Source organism: Phalacrocorax aristotelis, chromosome 3 (genome assembly GCF_949628215.1).
Source record: "Phalacrocorax aristotelis chromosome 3, bGulAri2.1, whole genome shotgun sequence".
Classification (NCBI taxonomy): Eukaryota; Metazoa; Chordata; class Aves; order Suliformes; family Phalacrocoracidae; genus Phalacrocorax; species Phalacrocorax aristotelis.
Window position 1 is genome coordinate 53,635,801 of NC_134278.1, and position 25,206 is coordinate 53,661,006.

General features: G+C 41.1%; 1 protein-coding gene across 3 annotated transcripts in view; it reads right to left on the reverse strand.

The window, feature by feature from the left end:
• Positions 1–1,009: 1,009 nt before the first annotated feature.
• Positions 1,010–25,206, reverse strand: part of HS3ST5 (heparan sulfate-glucosamine 3-sulfotransferase 5) — a 204,045-nt gene continuing 179,848 nt past the window's right edge. For 2 of the 3 annotated variants that reach the window (XM_075087479.1, XM_075087477.1), the window contains 2 exons: positions 7,425–7,563; positions 1,033–2,782 (listed from right to left, as the gene is read on the reverse strand). In XM_075087479.1, coding sequence (XP_074943580.1) covers positions 1,852–2,782; positions 7,425–7,531 — 1,038 coding nt within the window. In that variant the 5' untranslated portion in view covers positions 7,532–7,563 and the 3' untranslated portion in view covers positions 1,033–1,851. Of the gene's footprint in view, positions 2,783–7,424; positions 7,564–25,206 lie in introns of all 3 variants that reach the window. The other variant, XM_075087478.1, reaches the window with a different exon arrangement.

A 25,206-nucleotide genomic window follows, 5' to 3' on the forward strand; every position in this document is an offset into this window, starting at 1 on the left:
GGCTCTCATACAGGAAAACAATGAGTACAATTGTAGGTGCTGCGGAAAATTTCACATATGCTCTACTGTGTTGTGTTGGCAAGGCTCCGAAGCAACATGAAGAAAGGGCACATTGCTCACAGTGCTAGCACATATGATTAAAGATACAGCAAGGCAAGTAGCAATCTCTCACAAGAGATTTAAAAATCACTTATTTAGAAAAACGATGCTTCCAAATCACTGAGCAAGATAAACAGCCCACAGGGAAAACTTGATCTTATTATACTCTGAACTGCCAGCTACTCAGCTACTGTAGCTCAGAATATTCAGATGTTCTGGATACTTTCCAAAATCTATGTCCCCATCCATCTTGAGATGTTGGATTTAAAGTGGTTGGGTTTTTTTTCCTTTCTTTCCTTTCTCTTATTTTAAAAGACATTTTTCAATTGCTTTTATTCTGTTTGTGAATCTTTAAGAGCCATACAATGTATAGAGCATGAAATACTTATTTCGTGAGTTAATTTCTTGTCATTTACTGAATGGAAACATGAGCTATATGTTTATACCAGTAATAACAACACTGTGGTTGGTTGTTTGGAGCAGGTACATAAGCTACCAGATAAAAGCAGAGGTATCACAACTGTTTTCCTTGATTTCTGAAACATCACCAGCTTTCAGTGATCAAATCTCTGTAACTCTTCTAATCTTGTTTGTCTGTCTGTCGTTTTGGTTATAATGGCTGCTCTGCTTTTCTGATATACCTGGTTACAGTAATCTTTTACAGTCATCCTTTAGCCTCACGGGCTACTGCAACTGAATTAATTATAGCGAAGTGCTGCAACAGAACAGCAATAATGTTCTTTGAGGTGTGTATTACACCAGATTCCCAGATGGATGAGTTTTTTAATAAACTCAGCTTCACAGCATGTATCAGTTTTCTCAACTGTCTAGAAACTAAGTTTACAAGTGCAGCTCTCTCTCACACACTTGCACAGGATTTGTCGGTGCTAAAGGACCACACTGATATATATCAAGCAAAGGTGAAAAGCAGTTGCACATATAGGTAATTTTAATCCATTCCATTTTTAAATACCACAATAAATTTAATTTTCACAATAAATTAAATAGCCATATTCAGTTTACAAAATAGAATTACTTAGTGTGAAACCAGTATTTACAAACATTGTACACTATGTACACGATGTTTAGCTTTGTCAACACACAAGCATAGAAGAAAAAATTATTTGACCTTTTTTTGACACGTGATTGACATGCTACAAGTGACACTATGGTCCATACAATAAAACAATAGTGCAAACTCACCACAGGAACTCTGAAACAATGTTATTTGTATGAGATAAGATATTAATTTCAAATAATAAGAAAATAGTTCTATCCACTCTCATTGTAAAAATTCAGCACTGTGTTTAAAGTGTCAGTATTCCTTTAGCAATATACATACCAAGTATAGCCTGAAGATTATGCTTTCTCACAGCCTCACAGACTTTTGACATGAATTTTTATGGCATAAACGAACGTTCTGCTTAGATCAATAAGTATGTCACATAAACACTTCACTAAGCGAGAGGAACACTGACCCTTTTAACGGTGTCTGACTTGATTTCCCTCAATACCTCCTTTCCCTTTATTATTATATCTTAAAAGATGCAACTATGCTGACGGTAAATTCATGTTAGTTACTACTCTGTAGAAAAAATTGATCCCACCATATATTTGGTCACACACTGCATATGTACACGTATGCATGAAAAAAGGTTACTTTGATAGCCGCGTCTATGAAAAGTGCATATTTTAGCAGAGACATTTATTGCATGTCTCAGGTGCAACAGAAAGTGTTGTATGAAGTTTAGTTTAGGGCCAGTTAAATGTCCTCCCAGTGATCTGGTAAAATTTTTGATTAAAAGGATGAAAGAACTTGCGCAATTTGGTAATGACAGAGGTATCCACCTCTGGATGGATGCGTCCCTTGCTACCCGCCAGGCACTTGTTGAAGACAATGTTAAATCGCAAGCAGTAAAACCCTCTGGTGGCATTGAAGTATAAATTGTACTGACTTATCCTCGGAGGAAGATTTAGGAACTTCTCGACCAGCTGAAGTTCTGGCAGTGGTTCTGTGATGAGCCGGTCTCCATCCACGATATGAAACTGCTCGATTGGGAAGTATTTTAACCATCTCTCCAGATGTTTTGTGTAGATGCTGGTTCTCACTGCCTTATACTTAGTGTTCACTTCGCAGGTATTAGGATCAATAGCCAGCTTCTCAAATTTGTAGTAGGTTTTGTTCTTCCTTTCCTTACCTTCCAGCACCTGAGTGTAATCAGAAATAGCTCTTGTGGTAGGTTCCCTGACAATGATCAATAATTTGATAGATGAGTTCATTTTGTAAATCCTTTCAGGTACTTCCTCAGTGATAAAATATGCGGGGCTTTTCTCAATTGTTATTTGTTGAGGGTAAGAAAAAGGCATTTTTTTCCGGTACCACTCAATTCCCTTGGCATAGTTCTCATCATTGTCAAAGAAATGAATCTCTTGAGAAGCTTTGACCACTGCGGGATGAAGGTTCAGCATCTCCAGCAGTGCTCGGGTGCCTCCTTTCCGCACGCCAATGATAATGGCCTTGGGAAGCTGCTGAACCAGATTGTGCAGTCGTATTTGTTCCTTAGTGGCATTGCCCTTTCGGAACTCGTGGAGCAGCCCTCTCTTGAACTGCAGAGCTCGCAGTGGGATCTCGTCCTGGCCGCGGGGTCCAAATCGACCATCTATGGGGCAGAGGGGCTGCAGTCTGCAATCAAAATAAGAAGTATTTGTAAAACAAAGGCATCTCTTCAGGCAAGTTTTCTGTCAAGCTCATGGAAACCTTTTGCAATGTAATGTGATGTGCCCGTCTTTCAATTTTTATTTTATTCTGCCAATGATTAAATTGTTGCAAATATTCTGATTATTTATTCTGGTATTTTTCTGTGATTTGGCTGAATAACTCCTAACTCGACCCTTCTGCTCTTTTCAAGCATAGGCACTATGACTACTGTTCTCGGGGCTTCTTGAACCTTGCTTCACCTCCCCTGTTGCTGATTACTTTGCAATTAGTTGGGCAATTTTTAAAGCATTCTAAGATGAATTTTATTTGTTCATTTTGATCTGAAAATCCAGTCCCACACTTTTCCTCTTCTTGCCTGAATTCTTTCCTGAGCTTCCCATTGTGTTGACTTTATTAGCTTTTGATCCAAAGTTAGCCTCTTTAGTGAAGAGGAACAAAAGAACAAAACAGGAATGAAAAACAGCTTTCTAGACATCACCTTTCAATATTTTCCCTCCTCTTTAGAAGATGCCCAATGTTTTCCCCAGGACAGAATCAGGATGACCAAGCTTCTGAATCAGGCATGATTAGCAAGGCACAGAAAGAGTGGCAAGAAAAGATTTAAAAAATGCATTTATTGCATCTTTACATCAATCATTTTCTTGTCATCACTTGTGTATCCTCCCAGTGAACTTTGTTTTGTGCCTTACTCTTTCTTCTTTTTTGTATTTTTATGCTATTCTTTTACATTCACCTGCAATTATTTCACCTATTTTCCACTTTTCTAATGTTTCCTTCCTGTATTTGATGTCACTGAATGTGATAAATTATTTAGTAAGAAAAATGTTAACAACTTCCTACTACAAACCAAAATACCGCCCTCACCTCCACTCCCAAATCAGCGCTTTGGTCATTACACAGGCCAATGTTGCACTGAAGATGAAATTAGTATGTAGAGACAACTTCCAAAATCCTACAGAAAAATATCATTAATAACTATTTGGAGAGCCATGCTCTCCAAAATTAAGGATATGTAAGAACAAAGGTTGCCTAGACAATTTTAATATGAGCTCACTCTGCATATATATTATGATATGTTTTTAAAATTACACGGCCACATGCTATTATTTTTCACAAGGCCTCTGCCTCTGCCAGTGTACCAGATGGGCAATGCTCATTAATAGCTGTTTAGGTATTCAGTATTTATTCTGGTTTCTCAGCATGTGGCCCCTCACTCTTTTACTGTGTATTATTCAAACCCTGCTTTCAGGACAGAATTATTTATTTCTTTATGGCTTTTCCATCCATCACTGCTTGTTGGCTTCTCTAATTTGACACTGATGCTAGGACAATGGATGGCTGGGACAAAGTAAGTTTGATCCCCCTGGCTCACCCTCTAGCTGTTTTTTTGATTATCCAGATGCCGAGAGATATAGCCTGTCCAGACGAGCCGAAGAAACAACCCAGATGACATTGCTGGGTTCACATGAGCTCTAGCTAAGTCCTGCAGACTAATTAGCTGGTGTGATGAGAAGTGAGTTCCTGTTGTTATTTCTTCTCTCAAGTTTCCACTGTCTTTTTTTCCTTTGCTGTCTGCCATCTACTGAATAAGAGCCTGACTTGGTTGCAAAGACTGAATGATTGCAACGCTGATGCAAACCTGCCAATAAAAAAAAAAACCAAAAAAACCAACCCAAAACCACCAACCCAAAAACCAAGCAGAAAGCAATGTCTTAACTTGAAAGTGGTACAATTTGGTGAGGTTGTGGTGAGGCTGGTAAGACACTGTTTCTGCAGCAGCAAGGTGGCAGTTGAAAGCATAAGAAACAAAAGCTGCAATTGCTATCTCTGTTCTTCTCTTCCCTCTCCTTCTGTGTATTTGTTATTTGTTTTCAAGCAAAAAAGATTCCACAACAGCAGTTCCAGGCCCATCTCAACTAATTTTATCATCTTTTTTGCTCAAAAAGACAGCACTGCCTTCGGTGTAACACAACAGCTTGCCAAACGGGGTAGTTTCCTTTAAGAGTAAATAAAGACTCAAGATATCCTCCAGCCTAAGGGAGAAGATTGCATGTTGTTAAAAGTCCTTCCTTAACACTTTACATTTCAGGTTTTCTACTTTCTCCTTTCTTCTCTCTCTAAACAATAAAAAAGATCCTTTAAAAGATCTTGGCAATGGTGGTATTAAGCAGGCTGTCAGATTTGGTAGCTGAATCCCCAGATGTAGCTATTTACTATTATATCACAACATGTTAATATTTTTGATTCTCTGAGTCATTTTTTTCCAATAAAATGACAGACTCCTTTGCAAAGGAAGAGTATATGACCTTTATTATATCACTGAATTTGCTCTCCCAAACCAGGCAATTTCTCAAATGGCTACAGTAAAACTCCACAAATATTCTTCATGAGAAAACCCACCATAGAACAATTCATCTCAGGGAACTGTATTTTTGGCAAATTTCAAAACAACTGAAGTCAGCTGGGAAATCTTAATGACACACAGTAGCGCTGTCTCTCCTGATCCAAAATACTTGCTAATTTGCTTCCAATAGAGGTGTCACAGTGGCAAAACACTATGTGCCTGGTTCCAGCAGGAGCTGTTTGGAGCATCAAAATCAGGTGTGGATGGTCCCCATACTACCAATGAGAGAGTCAGGCAACTCAAAGACTGGCCCAGATCTCAGAATTGCCATGCACAGAATCCGTTTGAGCTTCCACATGTGAAGCAGCTCCATGCACTCAGGATCTGAAGGACGGCAGCCTCCCCCAGAGGGAAGTGCTCATCTTATTGGACTTTATGACTCAATGAATCAGATAAGCTACTGGTAATTTCCCTTTGGGCCTAAGAAAACTCAAAAAATTCCAGTCAAAGAACATAATCTCAGGCTATTAAATGTGAGCCATCCCCAGCTCCCTTGTTGAAACTGGCTCTGCATAAATTAAGCATAAATGAATGTGGATTTCTTCCTGAACAATTAGTTTTCCCAAAGTCGATTGAAGCCACTCAGTGCCCTTTTACTCAGAGATTCAACAAGTCTGGACTGTGCCCTAGTGCTGAGACAGAACATTTCCCATTAATTTGTCTGTGTCTCATCTTTTCTAGTGCTTCCTTCTCCCTCTCTTTCCTAACCAGTCCAAATAAAGGGCTGCTTTTCAGCAGTGTGGTATTTTTCACACTGGGTAATGCAAGAGAATGAAACTGGATTTTACTGCCATTGGCAACATTATATATGAAACCGGTGGAATTCACTGCCGCAGGAGGTCAGCAAGTCAAATACTGTGGCAAGATAATTTTATAGCTATCAGTAAATTCTGAAGACGTGCAAGCATAGATAATAGCATAAGGTTAATTAGATTTCATGCCTTTGAGCATAAAATATACTTTTGCAGGGACCAGTAAGGTATTCTGCCTCCATTTACAGAATCACATTAGTCTCAGTGAAGTTTTCACCTCTGAAGCATCGGAGATGCTTTGACCACCAGGGGAAAGAAGATATAAATTCTGGGGCTTAATTTGCAATGCGCTTGGTCCTAGCTGAGTGCATGGTCTCCCTCTTCTGGAGTGGATTTAAGCAGCTGAAGAAGGCACCCAGTGACCTCAGACGGAGCTCAACATTACCTACCAATGGACACTAGGTAACTCTGTTTTCAATTCACTTTCCATGCACTGCATATTCACACAGCGTTGTGTCACAATTTTGAACTCAGCTAATGTCTTCCACCATTTAAAAGAAGAACACTAATAAAGTACTAGCACTGGCAAGCTGTCTACCAGCTTCTGAAAATCTTGAAGTCTTGTTTCCTTCATTCTTTTGAAAAAGTGTGGGTTTTGTTGTTTTTTTTAAATCCTGTCTTTGTGTAGCACCTACCAGAGCAATCCCAGGCCATTTTGAAGGTGACAGAAATAGTAGTGTCAGTGCAGGTATCACTAGTGTTGCACTGTCAATAACCAGTCAAAACTCAGTCTGGTCAAAAGTGCCAAACACTCTTTGATCTCCTCTGCGGGATTTTCTACTGCTCTCCAGGAAATCACTTGCAGAGAAAACCCACTTATTTAGCACATTCAGCTCTGGAAAACACTGGCTAATTAACACAGTTAAAATTCTCAAACCCTGAAGCAATCTTTCAAGTGAAATAGTATTCAGAACTTGACGAGCTACTCTGCAGGCTCATACTTAATTTTAACTACCGCTGTAGCACATTAATTGCTTGCTCATAAATTTAGAAAAGACGATATATAAATACATCATAACTGTTTGCTGAAACTAGAGGTCAACACACAGATGCACACAGACAAAAATGAGCTACTGTAATGACATTTTTACTGGATGCTGTTTTATTTCTTCTCTGAAAACAAGTGCCAATGTGCTCAGAATACAAATGGACAGACAGAAATACTTTGACAGGGATGACCTGTGACTATTTTCCTACTCTCTTCTAAAGGGGAGGAAAGAATGATGAAAACCAGTATTAGAATAGAGAGTCTTTCTGTCTTTCTATAGAAGAGTAGACACTAAAAAAAAAAAAGACCAAACTCCAAACCAAAAAACCCAGAGCCTTTAAGCAAAAACTCAGACAATCTGGGCCCATTTCTAATTAAGAGAACAGCTACTTAATGACTTACCTATCCAAGCTCCCAACTCTGGCGACTAGATATAGGAGACTTCCAATAGCAAGGCTGCCTAGCACAAGGAGCTTCTGTCTCAGCAACGCCTGCTGTTTGAATAGCATGGCCCTCCATCAATCTTCAGGACTTCTTCAGTCTGCAGAGACAAGAACACATAAAACACTCATCAGAAAGCAATATGCAGGGTAAAGTTTATTCAGTTGTTGCAAGTGATTAAGCCACAATTGCAAAATCTTTTCAAACTGCAAAACAAGTAGTTAAAACTTTTCTGTTTGCTTCAGGTTTTCTGTCCCACGTGGTAATACTAGGCAGTGTATCTGGGATAGAGTGATAATTCTGGAAGTGGCAGTTCAGCTACATCCACCATTACTAGGGCTGTCTGTAAGAGAGCCACACTCTGGGTCTTGACAGTGCAGAGGCTTGTATTGTAGTAGGATCTCTTGTTAGGTAAATATGTTTAGACTTTAAGCCCTTCAGAATCAGCCTGGGCTAGATTTCAACAGAGATTTAAATGCTCTGCTGCCAAGCGAGGCATCAGTAACCAGGAGTTAGGCTTGTAGGTCCTGTGTACACATTGTATGGGGTCACATTTACTGTGTCTCTTTCATTATTAGAGTGTAAGCTGGAGAGAATTCTGAAATAGTATTTCCTGATCTTGCAGCAAGCCCCTGATGACAGACCTGAGAAGCATGTAGCTGGGGTGGGCACAACGATGATCTTTCAACACCAGTTGCATCTTATCACTTCTCCCTGTGCTGGCTGACAGCTTGCCTTGGCTGTCACCTCAAGACCTGTTGGGATACAAAATGGCATCCTTGAACTAAGCATGCCTATATCCCCAGATTTCAGCAACACCAAAGCATAGACTTAAATTTCCTTTTCTGGTGTGTACCAGAGATCAACTAAACCCACAAATGGGGGGCTCATTCAAATAGTTTAGATACGAGCAGGCATGAGTCAAAAGATGTGACCTTGTCTCAAGAAGATTGAGCCAGAATAACCAGGAGGTCCCTGGGTAAGGTAGAGGGTAAGGGTAGAGGCTGAGTAAAACTGTTGGTCTTTAGCCTGACTCTTTCTTAGGCATGAGGTTTGTGTTCAGGCCTGCAGACCCAGAGCTGGATGCCTAAATACCTTTTTACAAGAACTGAGGAGAAAGATCAGAGCACAGCCAAAGATGATGCAGTCCTTCACTCTGTACCAGTCCTCGGTATTCTTATAAATATACAGGAGACAATTTCAAATCCTCTCACTGGCTCAGGGGATTTAAAGCCATGTCATCTACTTACCAAATGAATGCTTTAATCACCAAACTGATCCTCTTGATATAAAAGACATAAACTGGAATCACCTGAACTACTCATCCATATTCTCTCTCCCTCAACCAGAGAATTTTTAATGTATTATGGAGTAGTTTCAACAAACTACTTTTTTTTTGTCTGAATTTTGACTGGACTGACTTTGAACAATTTTTGATGTCAAGTTTCTTATGTTTTACTACTAGAAAAAACCCTTTTACAGCTCACTTTCTTCTTTTCCAGCCTTAGGACTTGAATCAAGCAAGACTGGGACAGATTATTATAAGCATATAGCTGTAGCTATATGCTTATAGCTATATACAGAAGGAGAATGGGTAGTGAGAGTGCAAGGTGTGAATGGCCACTGTTAAACGGAGCCTACAAATGTTTCTTTGTTCAGTCCATACTGTTAAATTTTTGGTCCAGAAAGCTCTCGTGAAACTCCAGGATACAGTTTGGGAGCTACTGTAAGCCAGGGACCATTCCCAATAGACCTCATGCATGCAGCCTCTCTGCCTTAGTGCTGGCTGAGTTTAATGGTATGGATGCAGGTCACTTTGTACAGGTTGTCTTCAATGATGGTAGAATAGTTATTCCCAAGCACATTTATTTTACCACTGTAGAGAAAGACTTTGTAAGACCAGTCCTTCCTCTCTTGATAAAAGAGCCATGCAACACGGGAGCTCTGAGTCTAACAGAGTCTCTAACACACTCCTGGTGTGCTAATAATAATAGTAACTCCTTATACAGCCAGGTGATAGATCAAGATAACCTATCACACAGGATAACCTATCATACAGACTATATTGCTTTTTACATAGATAAAGCAATTCTATAATAAGAATTGTTAGACAGGATTCTTATTGCAACAAGAATCATATAAAACACAGAGTGAAAGGAGTTTGCAATGTAAATAGAGAGACAGAAGAAGTATTATTGTCCTTTAAAAATAAATGAGGAGCAGAGGTACAGAGAGATTAAGTGATTTGCTCAAGGTCACAGAAAAAAAAACATAGCACCAGTGGGATTCAGTGTGAAATGCCTGAATTCTTATCTAGTGCCTTAACTACGTGATAAACTTTTGACATTTTTTAGTATACTTTTTCTTAACTTTGAAAAAGAAACAAAAATGGCATATAAATGAGGAATTCTAGGCATTGAACAAAACAGGAAACCCATAGCTGAAGCTTAATTGTTAAGAAAAATGCATAGATACTTTATGTCTATGTTGATATGCTACTGTTAATTACTTTTTAATTAAGTTATTTAATTAAAAAAGCGGAAGGAGAAGAACGTGATGATGATGACGATAGCAAATTCTCGTAGGTTTCTAGTTTTAAATTCTTCAGTGCTGCTCTCTCTAAATAAAAGTATCACTTCAGCATTACAACAATTGGTTCTGTACTTAATCTCTTGGAAAACTTGGTTTATGAAACTAAAGTGCTGTCCACATGTTCTCCCTTATACAGGCTCTTGGACCCCAGTTAAATCCTACCTGCAGGCCTCACTAAGGCTGTGGAGGTCATCAGGACATAATGAAATCAAAATAATGAGAAGCTGTTTCCTGAAATAGATTCCACAAGGTCTCATGCGCTCAGTATTCATGTTTGCAGTAAGATTCAATGCAAAAAACAAAACCCAACCCAACCCAACCAAACAAACAAAAACTAAACCCAAACCAGTTCGCTTTGCTCCGTGTTTGCTTGTATGTGAGTACAGAAAACGTTTCCGCTGAATGACAAGTACTAAACACCCACTAGAAATGCAAATATAACATTATTTACTTGTTTCTTTTTTTTAATTACTTTCAGCATCTAGTTTGAAGTCCACAGAAGGAGTTTTATTTGAGAGAGGTTGCAGCCTCTGTAATACTTTCCTCAGATGTTAGGTTTTTTCATGGAAAAAAAAAACCTTGGAGAAATATTATGTCAGCTTCAGAAATGACTACATCTTGCAATGGATGTACTGAGATAGCTCTACGTGACAGAGGAGAGCACTGAAGAAAAACTATTTAAGCCATGGAGTTAATACAACTAGAATGTGATTAAGGTGAAGGTCCCTAAGGCGGAAATGTTGCTGGAGACTAACATGGCAACACTTACACAAAATGGAAAGAAGAAATGAAAAGGAGAAATGAAAATTCCAGTACACGTTATAAGCTGCACAAAGTTTTCTATAAAGAACACACACTTTTAAACTTAACAAGAAGCTGGAAGGCAAGATTAAAAAGTAATCCAAAGTGACAAGTTTTTAGCAGTTATTTGAGGCAAATTAGGGTGTTTTTTAAAAAATTGTGCTCTCTGTTAGGGACAACAGCTGAAGTGGCACACGAGCTACTGACTAATACAAGGAGGCTCGGGAAAGCTGCGGGCAGAACTCTGCCAGTATCTGGATGCTGAACGTGAAACCTACCATACGAGATGACAGTATGCTGTTGCACATCTCCAGTGGGCTTACATCAGAAATATCTATCTTTAATAATCTAGTTAAATATGGATACGAGGACAACACAAATAATTCACAATGTGGAATTTCTAGAAGTGAAAGTGTGTGCAACACCATGTAGGGAAAGAAATGTAATGTGCTTTGTGATTTCAGATGCACAGCTGATCTAACTTGCTAGATTGACATGGTAAATTTAAATAAAGAAGCTTCTTTTAACACTAGAAAGTAGCCTTATCAGCATATTGATGGGAATGCTTCACCCAACGCCATTCCCCATGTTCTCATCCCTGCTGGTGAGAGGACGGGGGTTATTGAGTGAATTGCCAAGAGAAGACAGTACAGCTATGTAGAACTGTGATGATAATACCAATTGAAAAAACAGATGGACTGTTCCTGACAAGCTGAAGTGATCATGGATAAAGGAAGATATTGCATGTGCTGGCCAAATAATGTGAGTTTTCTGTTAACTCTTGCAAAAGTCAGTTTTAGGTTCAAGTTAGGTCAAAGTCAGATGAGTAGGAGAAAACAGAAAAAAGCATACCGATAATGACAGTACTACTGATGAAAGTCCGAATTTGACAATACCACAAATTTTGCAGAAGCACTGAAAACAGAAGCTGTTGCTATGATCACCTATTCCAAATAAACAGACAATGAGACAAGGAGATCACCAGGAACTTGTTTGAAAATGATCAGAGGGGAATTTTTGGACACATGGAGCAGAGATGAGAAGATACTATTGATAAATGAATAGCATGTGGTTGATTATGGGGAGAAGTGTAAGAAAGGAAGGCAGCTTATAATCCTTTGGTAAACAGACTGAAGACATACAGTCTTGATGGAGTGATGAGATTAATCACAGTGAAGCACAAACCACGGGCAAATATGCACAAAGGAGGCTGTAAAAAATAATAAATAGGAGGTGTTCTTTTAGTGGAATTTATTAATCATTTGGCATAGATTCTTTTTATTTTGCACACCAGCAGGGGTCATCTGTTGACCAACAAATATTTGTCTTCATACACTATGAAAAGAACTTTGAGTTTATGTGGGATTTAAATACAGCGACTGAGAAAACAAGTCAGGGAACTGATCACTTGGCATGTTTCCGTTTCTCTTGAATGTTAACTACAGCTGCTGCATTTGTCACTGTGAGTAAAATTCATACAAATCAAGCACTTAGACATTTTCTGGGGTAGGAAATCACATGGTGTTTGGGAAAGGGGGGAATTTATCCCTCAGATTGTGCGCATCAGCTCATCAGCTCATCTTTACAGTCTGGCTGGAATAGTTGGTCATACCCCTGCTCCTTCTTTAGCATCCTCCATGTCCTCCCCTTCCCCTTGTGCTATGTCACCACTGACGAAGCTCTAGGCTAGTGGCAAGGAAAAGATACGCTCCCGCTGTACTTTTTCCCCGGTACCCTTCGCTTCAGTGGTTTAATTGCAACAGTACTACTGCACCATGTGGACTGTTTTAAAGAGCTAGAATAATCATGATAAAGCAGAACATGATTTTTCATTAGAGAGAGGATTTTTCATTCCTAATATCATTGAATAGCCTAAGTACAGACAAAATTCTTCCCCTTTTTGACACAGTAAAATGAAATGGATAATGGGAACTGAAAGCTTTGAAAATACCATTTTCCTGAGGGAATGGCAAAGTGCTGAGCCTGCAGAAATTGAATTTGGATTTTTTTTTTTAAATTTTCCATAATGGTTCATATTTTAAATATCAAAAAGAAATATAATTCTGATGTCTAATTGCAGTGTTTCATTTTTTCCTCTTTAGCATAAGAATGAGATTAGATGAAATAAGATCAATGCACACTTGCTCAGTTTAGGATGGGAAGGAAGATAAGAAGGAAACAAGTTCACAACATGGGACAAGTTCACAGATTCAGGTAAATGTCCCTGCGCACTAAACATGTCCTTTTCTCCTCATGACTCATATTGACTGAAGAAGTAGAGAAAAAAATGTCGGAAAGCTGACAGAAAACAGTAAATGATGCAGATAAACTCAAACATAAAGATTTCCTATAATCTTCTGCCACAGCTGTGACAATAACTTAAAAATACCCTTTTTTTGGTCTGCTATTGTAGAATTTTGACATTTAGGACTGCCTTTAAGCTGTCCTTGAAGCCAGTTCTTTGTGTAAAGAAGTGGTAAGTAGCTTTCTCCAGAAAGGCTGCTTTACTCTGGGAGACCATCCACAAAATCAGCATCTGCTTGTGGATACTAGATAAGATACTACGTATGTTCCTTTCACAGAAGTGCTGAAAGAGCATTTGTGATTCATAGTCCCAAAACCATCAGGGTTGGCTTGGGTGGCACACCCAGATATCTGGGTTCTCTCAAGCCTATGGAGAGTGGTAACGGCTATTTTATTTAGTCCACTGTCCACAGGACACTTAATTCCAGACACCCTCAAGGCTCATCTATCTCTAGGTAGCTACTGTGTCAAGTGACAACAGTACAGAAGGCCATAACCAGCTCTTTATCACATTTCTTTCTCAGCCTGACCCCTTTTTTTTTTTTTTTTTTTTCATCTTGCTGAAAGACATTGAGCAAGATGGTGTTAGGAGAGAGAAACAACTCCAAAGCTCGCTGCTGCCTTTGTGGTGCCCTGTGCCAAACAGATCTGCTGCCAGATTGTCAGAGTAGTTACGAATCTCAGACGCTTTGATGCCCTTGAGGTCTCAAACACATCTGCTTAGGATAACTGCCTTATTGCATCTGAGCCGGCAAGGCAGGCGGCCGCGTTCTGCTGAATGATGACTAGGTTGCCATGATCCACACTTAGCTACAGTGCTCCAGGAACTCTTCCAAGCACATAGATCTTAATAGGACTTTATTAGTCCAAAATACAGATGCCTGTCTCTTTGCCAGCATCCTGAGTATATTACTCTGCACTGCTCTCCATAGAGCATGAGATTCATCTGGTAGGATTGGCCCTTTTCTTCAAATTAATGGTGTTTCCCCAGCTACTTCCCTCGTTTTCTTCTGACATGATCACCTTCCTTGTCTGCTCTATTTCTCAGGAACAGTGGAGCTGATGACACTAAGATAGAAAATATGTGGACCTGCAATTTCGACTGTAGAAAGTTTATAACAGATACTAATTTCACAGTTTTCAAAGGAGAACAACAGCCTCATTTCTTCCAGCTGGAATTACAACAGCTGCAACCAAAAATAGCAATCAAAAAGGAAAAAGGAGGCTGAGGAGGAAAATGCAGTGAAATGGAAGAGGGAGGAATGACTGCAAAGGAAATATTAAGGGGCCACCAATAGCACTGTCACGTTAGGAGTAAGAGGTTTGTTTTTCAGCTCTGGAAAAGACTTAAACAAGAAGATTATGAGCCTTCAGAGACAAAGGTAAGCAGGGAGATATCCAGAGCTTTCCTCTTCTGTCCTTCATTGAGAGTACTATCTTTGTCATTGACAGTTTCACTGCATTGAATAGGATATGAAAGCAGGGAGGTATTCTTTAACATGATTCAGCATGAAATAAAATTACATCTTTCACATAGCTGTAATTCTAAAAAAGTTCTTTTCCACTACTTCGAGTCATGCTTGCAGACGATTGCTCCTTTTTTTTCTTTTTTTTCCTGGAAAAAAGTTGCCTTTCCCAAATAATTTCATACCTGAAATAAGACATATGAAAGACTGAAGGTTCTTTAGTTAATTAAAAATGGCAGACAATTTAAGCTACTTCTCCTCTTAGCTATTATGGAGGCAAAATCTAGATGACTTCCTGCAACTCCTTACAGCTCTGTTTTCTGTGACTTTCCTTTAGAAAAGAAGCAAAACTGGCTTAGATGCAAAACGTTACTAGGAGTCAAAAGTATTGGTGACAAAAACTAACAGCAAAAACTTAACCAAACTGCAAATATATTTTGCTATTACACTGCATTTACAGTAAAAATCAGCTAAGTAGAACATTTACAGTAAAAAATTCCAACGTATGAGATAACAGCCCCCCTAACCTCCCACTCTGTGCATGTATGGTCATGTTATAAAAATATAACTTGGATGAGTCTAAACATTTTTTTGCAGCCTAACCTTAGTCCTTGCTCCTCAGGCCAGATGCCCCAGCCTAGCTACACGGCTGGAATCCCCATGCAATATGTGCGGCCGTAATACCTACTGTTGCACAGCTGCGCCTTGCTCTGGCTGCTAAAGTGGAGTAAACAGCAGTGATAGAAGTCCTTTCTGATACTTTTGATGCAAATGACCAGGAGCATGATATTGCAAAATACTGTAAAACAACTAAATAAGATGACATTTTCTTGTGGTCCTGTTTTCCTTTGGCTTCTGTGTCTCTGTGGCCTGCTGCTTATGTAGCCTCATCTTGCCCTTAGTGTCCTGTGTGGAACAGGCCATCCTCTTTAGCCCACCTGCATAGCTTTATGTAGATCACTTCTTCATCTCTTTTCTCTTTTCCAGACTCATATTCTGGACTGCCCCATTACTGATGAATAGACATCACGCTGCGTAATACGGAGCACCTGCATTTGTTCTGGATCAGTAGCATCTCTGTCTTTTACTCAGACCCTTAATGTGACACATGTTCAGCTCAGACTACTCTCCAAAACCTCATATGCAGGCTAAATTTCATAGCTTCTTTCTGCATAAATGTCCCAAGGATACAGTCTGTTACATACCTATTTATCTAAAATTTTTCCATGGGTTCCCTTCACCATTTTATCTTAACTACTGCAGTGGTCTTTTCTCTGGCCTTGACCAACATAACTGTGCTCTACTCTCATCCATTCTGAACAGTGCTGCAAAGAACAGTCTTCCAGCCTGTCTCTCTGACTACACCACATCTGTCTAGACACCCTTTTATTGTCTTCTCACTTTCTCTACCATACTCTTCTGTATACTTCTGTGTCTGTGTGTTCCATGGCATTTCTACTGGGGGAACAGGGAGAAAGGGAGTTTAAAAACTTGACCCCAAAGACCTCTGAGTTATTTTTCAGAATGCACACTCTAGGTGCTTCCCCTGTAAGTCCTGACCACAATTCCCTAAGTAGTGCTGCCTATTTTAATGTGTAATTCTAAGTGGAAATGCCAATGCCAGTTTAACCAGGGACTTGTTAGAATGCCTCCATTAGAGAGGGAGACCTATTAACAGTTTTCTCTGAAAATGAGAGAGCTGTGATTTTCTGCTGTGCCTGTGTTTTAAATACTACACTGTTATACCAGTCCAAGTAACAGCTCACAGCCCCCATCTGGGTGGAAAAGAAAGGGGAAACAAGGAAAGACAGCTCATGTCTGCAACAGCCAGGTGCTCTCTGCTTGCTAAGCAGTCTTGCTTCACTTGCACAGCCCATTCATCTTACCCCCATTGGGCAGCATGAGCTGTAGAAGTAACTGCTGTCTTGAGGCTGTATTCACTCTCTTGCATGTACCCAGCTTGGCGAATAAGCCAGCTTCATGGTTTTAAATTAAAAAAATAAACCCATAAAAAGTCAAATAAAACCTCTTCACACATGCTTTACTGGTGGGTCTCTGAGGCAGGAAACATGCCAGCAGAGAGAGGTATGTGCTTCTGATCCTCACTGGCAGTCACACCTAAAAAATTACAGAAGGGCTGCTCTTCTGCTGGCATGAGATGTCTTCTCTCTCTGTCTCTTTTAAAGCAACTTTTTAGAGAATACTTTTCAGTGTACTATTCACAGTCCTTATACTGATTTCACAGTAATGCAGCTTGATTGACTTGGTGGACTTAATCTAACTTCAGTTCCATGAAATAGAGAGAATCTAATCCTTTCCCTATGGGTGCTTATGACTTAGTATCACATTCCTAGAAATGCATTTATTTATTAATTTTATTTATTTATCCCCCCCTCCCACCCTTATAATGACAGTCACCACATGGACTGTTCATATTTTTGGTTATAGACACATTTTGCCTGCATGGTAAAATATGCTAGAAATGGTGCCACTAGAAGAGGCTATCACTTGTCTGCCACATAATTAGTGGTGAATCAGCAAAAGAAGAGAGAGAAGCAATGGATCTAGCTAGACGTAAAGCTCATGTAATTTATCCAGGAACTTGAAATAACCTCTGGCCTATGCAGTTCACGTTTGTAGTGGCCATTAGTCAAGGTAGCTGTCTCATTTGGCTTTGCTCCTGATGTTAATTTACAGAACCTACACCCTAATACCTTTTGGTGTCATGGGCTGGCTGCAGCCTCAACACTGACTATTTTGTACAAATACAGAAAACTGTAAAATAATCTGCACAATTCAATATATATTTGTTGTATGAGAATTAACCCCAGAATGTCTCAGTGTTTTGTTTAATTGGCTTTGAAATATACAAAACTATGTCCTCATATTCTAAAGGGCCTCATATTTAAAGCAACTGCCATATAAGTATACAATAAAGTTAAACTAGTTCTGTTTGTCTATGAAAATGTAGGTCCTAAAGGGTCCTGCTTTCAAATTGTGTAGCTATCAGAGTGAGTGATATCTTATAAATGTCTCAATAGATGGAAGAGTTGATCTAATAATGAAAAAAAGAATACTCACAAATAATTTATTTGTCATTTGGTGGGGGAAAAGAAGAGTGAATAATTTATTTGGTCAATATTATTCAATCATCAATAGAACTGGTAGAATAATTTATAAATTTACTTATGAATAATTTATTCATCAATTGATGGTAGAAGGAAATTAATGAAGTAAACAATATTTGAATAACATTCAACAGGCTCCCAGAGGCAGGCAGGACAGACAGGGAGGAACTGAGGGAATGGCTTCCTTTAGTCAGCCTTATGAGAGCCGGTGCACAAGCACAGGAGATCACCAAAGGGCAGCTGCCCTATAGCAGCTTCTGTAGCCTGCTGATAGCAGTCACCTTCTTTCCCATGTACCCACCCAGGACAACAGATCTGCAAAGGTGCCCTGAGAAAACTGTGTGATTTCTTTGTGTCTATGATGACAGTGGGAAACTATTTGGAGATTCCTTCTCTGGTGTTCCATTGGCTTCTGCTGTGATGGCTTAAGCCAGACCTGCTCACTCTGACAAGTGGCAGCAGAGGCTGTGGGTGCCATCACAGCCTTTCAGCAGCTTGAAACTTGCCATGCAGCTGAGAAGTGTGCTGTGCTCTGCTTGTGTACTCAGAGTAGGAAGCAGAGGGTTTCCCTCCGAAAGCCACAGGACACTGTCCTCTGTTTCTAGATAGATTTAAAAAATTAGAATTAAAACTCCAAGGCCTCTTAGAGGAAAAAAAACCCCTTACGTTACATCTGTAAAGGGCAAATCATCAAGCTACTCAGATCCACACTAGATTACAAAAGTCTGGTTGTGCAACTGAATTGTGCTGTGCCTGAAATCAAGCAACAAATCACTGATGTGCAAAGAGTTAAAAGTAACCTTCTTGCCCACCATGTCTTTTCAGAATATGACTTCACAGGCTTGTTATTGCAACCATCAAAACAATTTCAAGGCAGACCTTATCTGAATGTGTTTTTTAGATTTGTTTAATTTAGTAATATCTTTCCAATGTGGCTGTATGAGGGAGAAGTTTCTTGCTATGTAATATATTCAGAAACACCCCACTGCCTTCAGATAGGCTCCACTGGTTTGCTCTGAGTTTGCTTTACTGCCATTGAATGAATCCATAACAAAGCCAGTCTGAAAATTAACCAAGAGCCACAAAAGAACATTGTTAATAAAAATCATCCCGAAATGGCTTTTGTTGTGTTATAATCTCACGCTATCATAGCTGTCGTAAAAATACAAAGTAGGCGTGAGGAGATGAGCAGAAGGGTTTTTTTTCTGTTTTCAATGTCCTAAGTTTAATGGCAGATATACGTGCAGTTTGGGATGAAAACAGATGCCCTTTATGAATAGACTAAGTGGAGAAATCAGCTACCTTATGTTCTCCTCTCAACTCTAACCAGGATTTTACCACTCTTTCTTCCTTTGTTAACTATAAACTATAAGCACTGAAAATAAAAAAATCAGAGAATCACAGGTTGGAAGGGACCTCAGGGATCATCTAGTCCAACCTTTCTAGGAAGAGCGCAGTCTAGACAAGATGGCCCAGCACCATGTCCAGCTGAATCTTAAAGGTGTCCAATGTGGCCGAGTCAACCACTTCCCTGGGGAGATTATTCCAACGGTTGGCTGTCCTCACTATGACAAATTTTCCTCTCGCGTCCAGTCGGAATCTCCCCAAGAGCAACTTGTGTCCATTCCCTCTTGTCCTCTCCATGGGACTCCTTGTAGAAAGGGAGTCTCCATCTTCTATGTAGCTACCCCTTAAGTACTGGTACACGGTGATGAGATCCCCTCTGAGCCTCCTTTTCTCAAGGCTGAACAAACCCAGTTCTCCCAGCCTGTCCTCATATGGCAGCTTCCCAGGCCTTTGGTCATCTTGGTGGCCCTTCTCTGGACCCCTTCCAGCCTGTCCACAGCCTTTTTGTATAGCGGGGACCAGAACTGTACACAGTATTCCAGGTGTGGCCTGACAAGCGCTGAGTCATGAAAATGAGGGAAAGTTTATGAATTATACATGGCCATAGAGTTTGTTAGTGGTCCGTGATCATCCTCTTGAGAGCCACAGGCGGAAGAGCTTTAAGCAATCTCCAAATTTTCAAATGGGTTCTCCATTTCTTTATCTCATTCAACTTTTGATATGGTGCATAAATTATTTATCAGGACTACCATTATTTCGTTAGCTTGCATTGTCTGCTGGCACCATGTCTGCAGATGATATTCATTTTGAATTTGCAATTACTAAACTTAAAAGAAATCCGTTAATTCTCCCTCTGTTCAGCTCTCTCGTTTTGCAGAATGATGTGTGAAGGACAGAGATGTGAACAGAATTTCATTTTGACCTTGAACCCCAATTAGTCTTTTCATCCTGACATCTTACCAGAAGAAGTGACTAAAGTTTATGTAAGAAATATTTCTATTTTCCTTTTCTCTCTTTTTTTTAGGTGGGAAGATGAGACAGGAAATAAATTTTTCCACATCATAAATTCACCATTAAAGCTTAGTGAATTACGTGCTATACTGGTTAAGTTCAGAGAAGGATCCTTTTTTATATACTCTGCCTCCTTCAAGTTAATTTTTGAGGCAATTCATCTCATAGCTTCCCAGTTGCGATAGCATCTGAATAGAACAGCTTTTGAATTACCTCACCTTACAGAGTGTAAAGAAGACACTAGTCTTCTTCCACACCAGAATGTACAATTTATTTAAGCAAATGTTTATTATGATTTTCTTCCTCCTGTTTTACTCCAGTTACATGACTACATCCCTTCCTGCCATCTCGCACCCTGCTCTGCTGATGCAATTGCCAGGTAGAATCATAGAATCATTAAGGTTGGAAAAGACCTCTAAAATCATCATGTCCAACTGTCAACCCACACCACCATGAATCCTAAACCGTGTCCTGAAGTGCCATGCCTATATGTTTTTTGAACACCTCCAGGGATGATGACTCCCCCACCTCTCTGGGCAGCCTGTTCCAATGCCTGACCACTCTTTCAGTAACTAAATTTTTCCTAATAACCAATCTAAACCTCCCCTGATGCAGCTTGAGACCATTTTCTCTCATCCTATTGCTTGTTACTTGGGAGAAGGGACCGACACCCACCTCACAACAACCTCTTTTTGGGTAGTTGTAGAGAGCGATAAGGTCTCCCCTCAGACTCCTCTTCGCCAGGCTAAACAACCCCAGTTCACTCAACCTCATAAAACTTGTTCTCTAGACACTTCACCAGCTCTGTTGCCCTTCTCTGGACATGCTCCAGCACCTCAATGTCTTTCTTGTAGTGAGGGGCCCAAAACTGAACACAGCATTTGAGGTGCGGCCTCACCAGTGCCGAGTACAGGGGCACAATCACCTCCCTGCTCCTGCCGGCCACACTATTCCTGATACAAGCCAGGTTGCTGCTGGCTTTCTTGGCCACCTGGGCACACTGCTGGCTCATGTTCAGTCAGCTGTCAAACAGCACCCCCAGGTCCTTCTCCACCCGGCAGCTCTCCAGCCACTCTTCCCCAAGCCTGTAGTGTTCCATGGGGTCGTTGAGACCAAAGTGCAGGACCCGGCACTTGGCCTTGTTAAATCTCATACAATTAGCCTTGGCCCATTGATCCAGCCTGTCCAGATCCCTCCGTAGAGCCTTCCTACCCTCGAGCAGATCAACACTCCTGCCCAACTTGGTGTCATCTGCAAACTTACCGAGGGTGCACTGAATCCCCTCATCCAGATCATTGGTAAAGATATTAAACAAGGTTGGCTCCAAAACAGCCCTGGTGAGCACCGCTTGTGACCAGCTGCCAACTGGATTTAACTCCATTCACCACTCTCTGGGCTCAGCCAACCAGCCAATTTTTAATCCAGCAAAGAGTACTCCTGTCCAAGCCATGAGCCGCCGTCTTCTCTAGGAGGATGCTGTGGGAGAGAGTGTCAAAGGCTTTACTAAAGTCCAGGTAAGCAACATCCACAGCCTTTCCCTTATCCACTAGGTGGGTCACCTGGTCCTAGAAGTTGATCAGGTTGGTCAGGCAGGACCTGCCTTTCATGAAGCCATGCTGGCTAGACCTGATCCCCTGGTTGTCCTACACATGCGTGGTTATCGCACTCAAGATGAAGTGCTCTGTAACCTTCCCCGGTACCAAGGTCAGGCTGACAGGCCTGTAGTTCCCTGGATCCTCATTCCGGCCCCTCTTGTAGATGCGTGTCACCTTGGCAAGCCCCCAGTCATCTGCAACCTCCCCTGTTTAACCAGGACTGTTGGTAGATGACGGAGAGTGGCTTGGCAAGCTCCTCCACCAGCTCCCTCAGTGCTCCCAGGTGGATCCCATCCAGCCCCACAGAGTTGTGAGTGTCCAGGTGGTACAGCAGGTTGTAAACTGCTTCCTCCTGGATTGTGGGGGGTTTGTTCTCGACCTGTCCCTGCCTTCCAGCTCAGGGGGCTGAATACCCTGGGGATAACTGGTCTGACTGTTAAAGACTGAGGCAAAGAAGGCATTTAGTACCTCAGCCCTTTCCTCATCCTTGGTGGCAATGTTCTCCCCCCACATCCAATAGAGGATGGAGATTTCTCTTGTCTCTCTTTTTGTTGTTAATGTATTTGTAGAAAACATTTCTGTTATCCCTGACAACAGTGGCCAGCGTGAGTTCTAGCTGGGCTTTTGCCTTTCTAATTTTCTTTCTGCATGACCTAATGAGACCCTTGTACTCTTCTTGACTTGCCTGCCCCTTCTTTCAAAAGCGGTAAACTCTCCTTTATTCCTGAGTCCCAGCCAAAGCTCCCTGTTCAGGGTCACCAGTCATCTTCCCCACCGGTTTGTATTGCAGCACATGGGATAGCAGGCTACAAGGCAGATTTTGTTTTAAAAATAAATATAGGTAGCTTTACACCTAAACAAAGTACTAATGGACCAGAGCCAGATCGTAGCTTATCCTGGCAGAAACTTTTATCCTCACTCTCTGGCAGACTCAATTACACTGGCCCAAAATAATTTCTCCTCTGCTGGAAAGTGCCTGTGCAGTGCACATGTTTCCTGCCCTTTACCAGGGCTCCTTGGCTGAAGCCCTCCTGCAAAAGAGGAGGAAGAAGGAAAAGCTCTGGTGGGAGAGGGCTTGTGGCCATTTCTGTCCAGCTTTTGTTCCCCTTATGCAAAGAAGACCCGGTGATATCTGCTTAAAAATCCATGTCTGTGAGGTGGTAACTGTACTGAACAACCGGCTGTGAGAGATTGTGACAGAGCTGCCTGTGCTGCAGAGCAGTGGCACATCCCCACCTGAGGCCCTTGTCAGGACAGAGGATGGATGGCAGTGCCACATTCCTTCCCCTGTGCTGACAGCCAGTCAGGCAAACAATTTGCCTCCTGGTATCTCTGCAACAGGCCCTGTTCTCTGCAAATGCAAGATCACAGCCTAGAATAAGGAAACAATATTATACTATTGCCTAAGATTATTTTTCTAGTACCAGATGTGGATTAATTCACTGATTTCTTTCAAGTAGCACTCTGTCCTACCTGCAGGTTCACTTTAATCCTTCGGTTTTTGAAGATGCTTCTCTCGTGACTCCATGAACATTCTTGCTGCTAACTACCTTATTTTTCTCTAGAAAAAATTGGGGGTTTGTGAGTGTTAATATACTAATGTCCTGCATTACTTCCTTGAGCAATTCTCATTCTTGAGAATGGCAGGCACTTTTACTATTCTAAGAACATTAATTGTATTATTTGATTAAATTTAATGTATTTAGTAGCTCTGTGGGACTGATCACAAACAAGAATCCAAGCAGGTGGGATGATGTCTGTGGCCGTGTTGTTGTTATCAACAGAATCAGACTTCTGGAGAGTGGGGTATGAGATAGGGCACCTCTTACCCCCAAGTTAATGGTCCTAATGCTCTCTATTTAATAGTTGCTTAACAGACTATGTGGTTGTAGACACGTCTTTGTGTTGTGGTAGATGAGCTAAGGAAGTTGCTAACTTCTGTTTTGTAAAACACAGGTATACGATAGGTGCAAATGTACCATGGAGTTGATGTTTTATATATGCAGAGGAACTTGATTTTCTTTGCAGCATATGCTTCTGCCCTTCGCCTTTGTATTTGTAGGTATACCTTTTTGTCTCTGAAAGGTGGTGGTTTAGTGCCCTTGCCAGCTAAAGCTACCTGCAGAAAAGATGCCACATTAGCCTCATCAATAGTGGGTTTCTCAAACTACCCCGTGTCAGAGGAACCATTCCTGTGATCCTGCTGGGATTCGAGGCGTAAAGTTTTTATGTGAGTACATGTATCCTAGGCAAACAGTGTTTCCCCACTGTGAGGTGACTGCTCACCACTGCTCTCTGCTTTTCCCCACTTGCCTCTTGGTAGGAAGCCTCTCCCAGGGGGGGAGAAGCTGTTGGGGTCCTGCCTGATCTGCCCACATTCCCAGTCCGCCAGGGACAAGCCATGTTGCTGGTCCCCCCTGCTGCCAAGTCCAGCCTAGTAAGACCCAGTGAGAGGGTATTTCTCTGTGCCTGGCTACCTTGAGATCCCTAGGGGCTCCCTGTGCTATTTATATACACAGGTCATGGGTCTCTGTGTGGATCCTTGGGCTAGTACTACATAACAGCTGGCACTAAGCATCATTCTACTTAGCTTTCCCCCGAGGTGCCAATGCACATCAGTTTTCACAGTGCCAGCTTCAGGCTTTATTCACACTGCTGTGTGAAGACCAGGGCTGATGAAAAGAAACCAACACTCCACGTACATTCATACTCCTTGTCCTAAAACCAGCAGTAGAACTATGAACGTGTTTGTACACTTTGATTCACCGGGCAAAAAAAGGAAGAAAAAAAAATATCTCTTTTATCTCTTAGAATACCAACAGCTTTTTTTCATCTGTGAAAATAACAAATGCCTGCTTTGAAATTAAGTCTGTCAGCTGAATATTAATGGAAAGCATTTCTGCAGACTAGTATGCAGTCTGTGGTGTAAAGGTAAAAAAAAGACAATTAAGCCATGCACCCAATTGTCTCCTGACAGCGAGAGACTGCTCTGCACAGTGCTGTGCATCCTGCTCCTTCCAAGGTTATCAAAGGGGCCAACCCCCGCACATGGAGCTTCCCTTGTTATTGCAGTGTCTGTAAAGATATAATGTTACACAACAAGAACAGCTGCTAGGCTTATCCCTTGAACAAACAGAAGATAATGCAATTGAGTTTGCTTTTGACCAAGGAAGGTCTGGCCTAATGCTTTAGATAAAAATGTGGATCAGATTGTTTGACACCAGTTTAATACCTGGAATTCTAGAGCAGGCTCTAGCTGATACCTTACTGCATTCCTATATGTTTCCCTGCAGTGCCCCAGCACCCAATCCTTGATGGCTGCGATGCTGTGAGGATGCTGCGAGGATGCCGCAGCCTCTCCGGCCTGTAGCTGTCTCTCAGGTTGCAGCTTGGAAAACAGAAACTCATTCCACTGACAACTTCCTTCTCTGTTCAGGGTTACCATTTTTCCCACCAAAGCCTTCCCTTGCCAGCTAACAGAAATAATGGAGCTGAGACC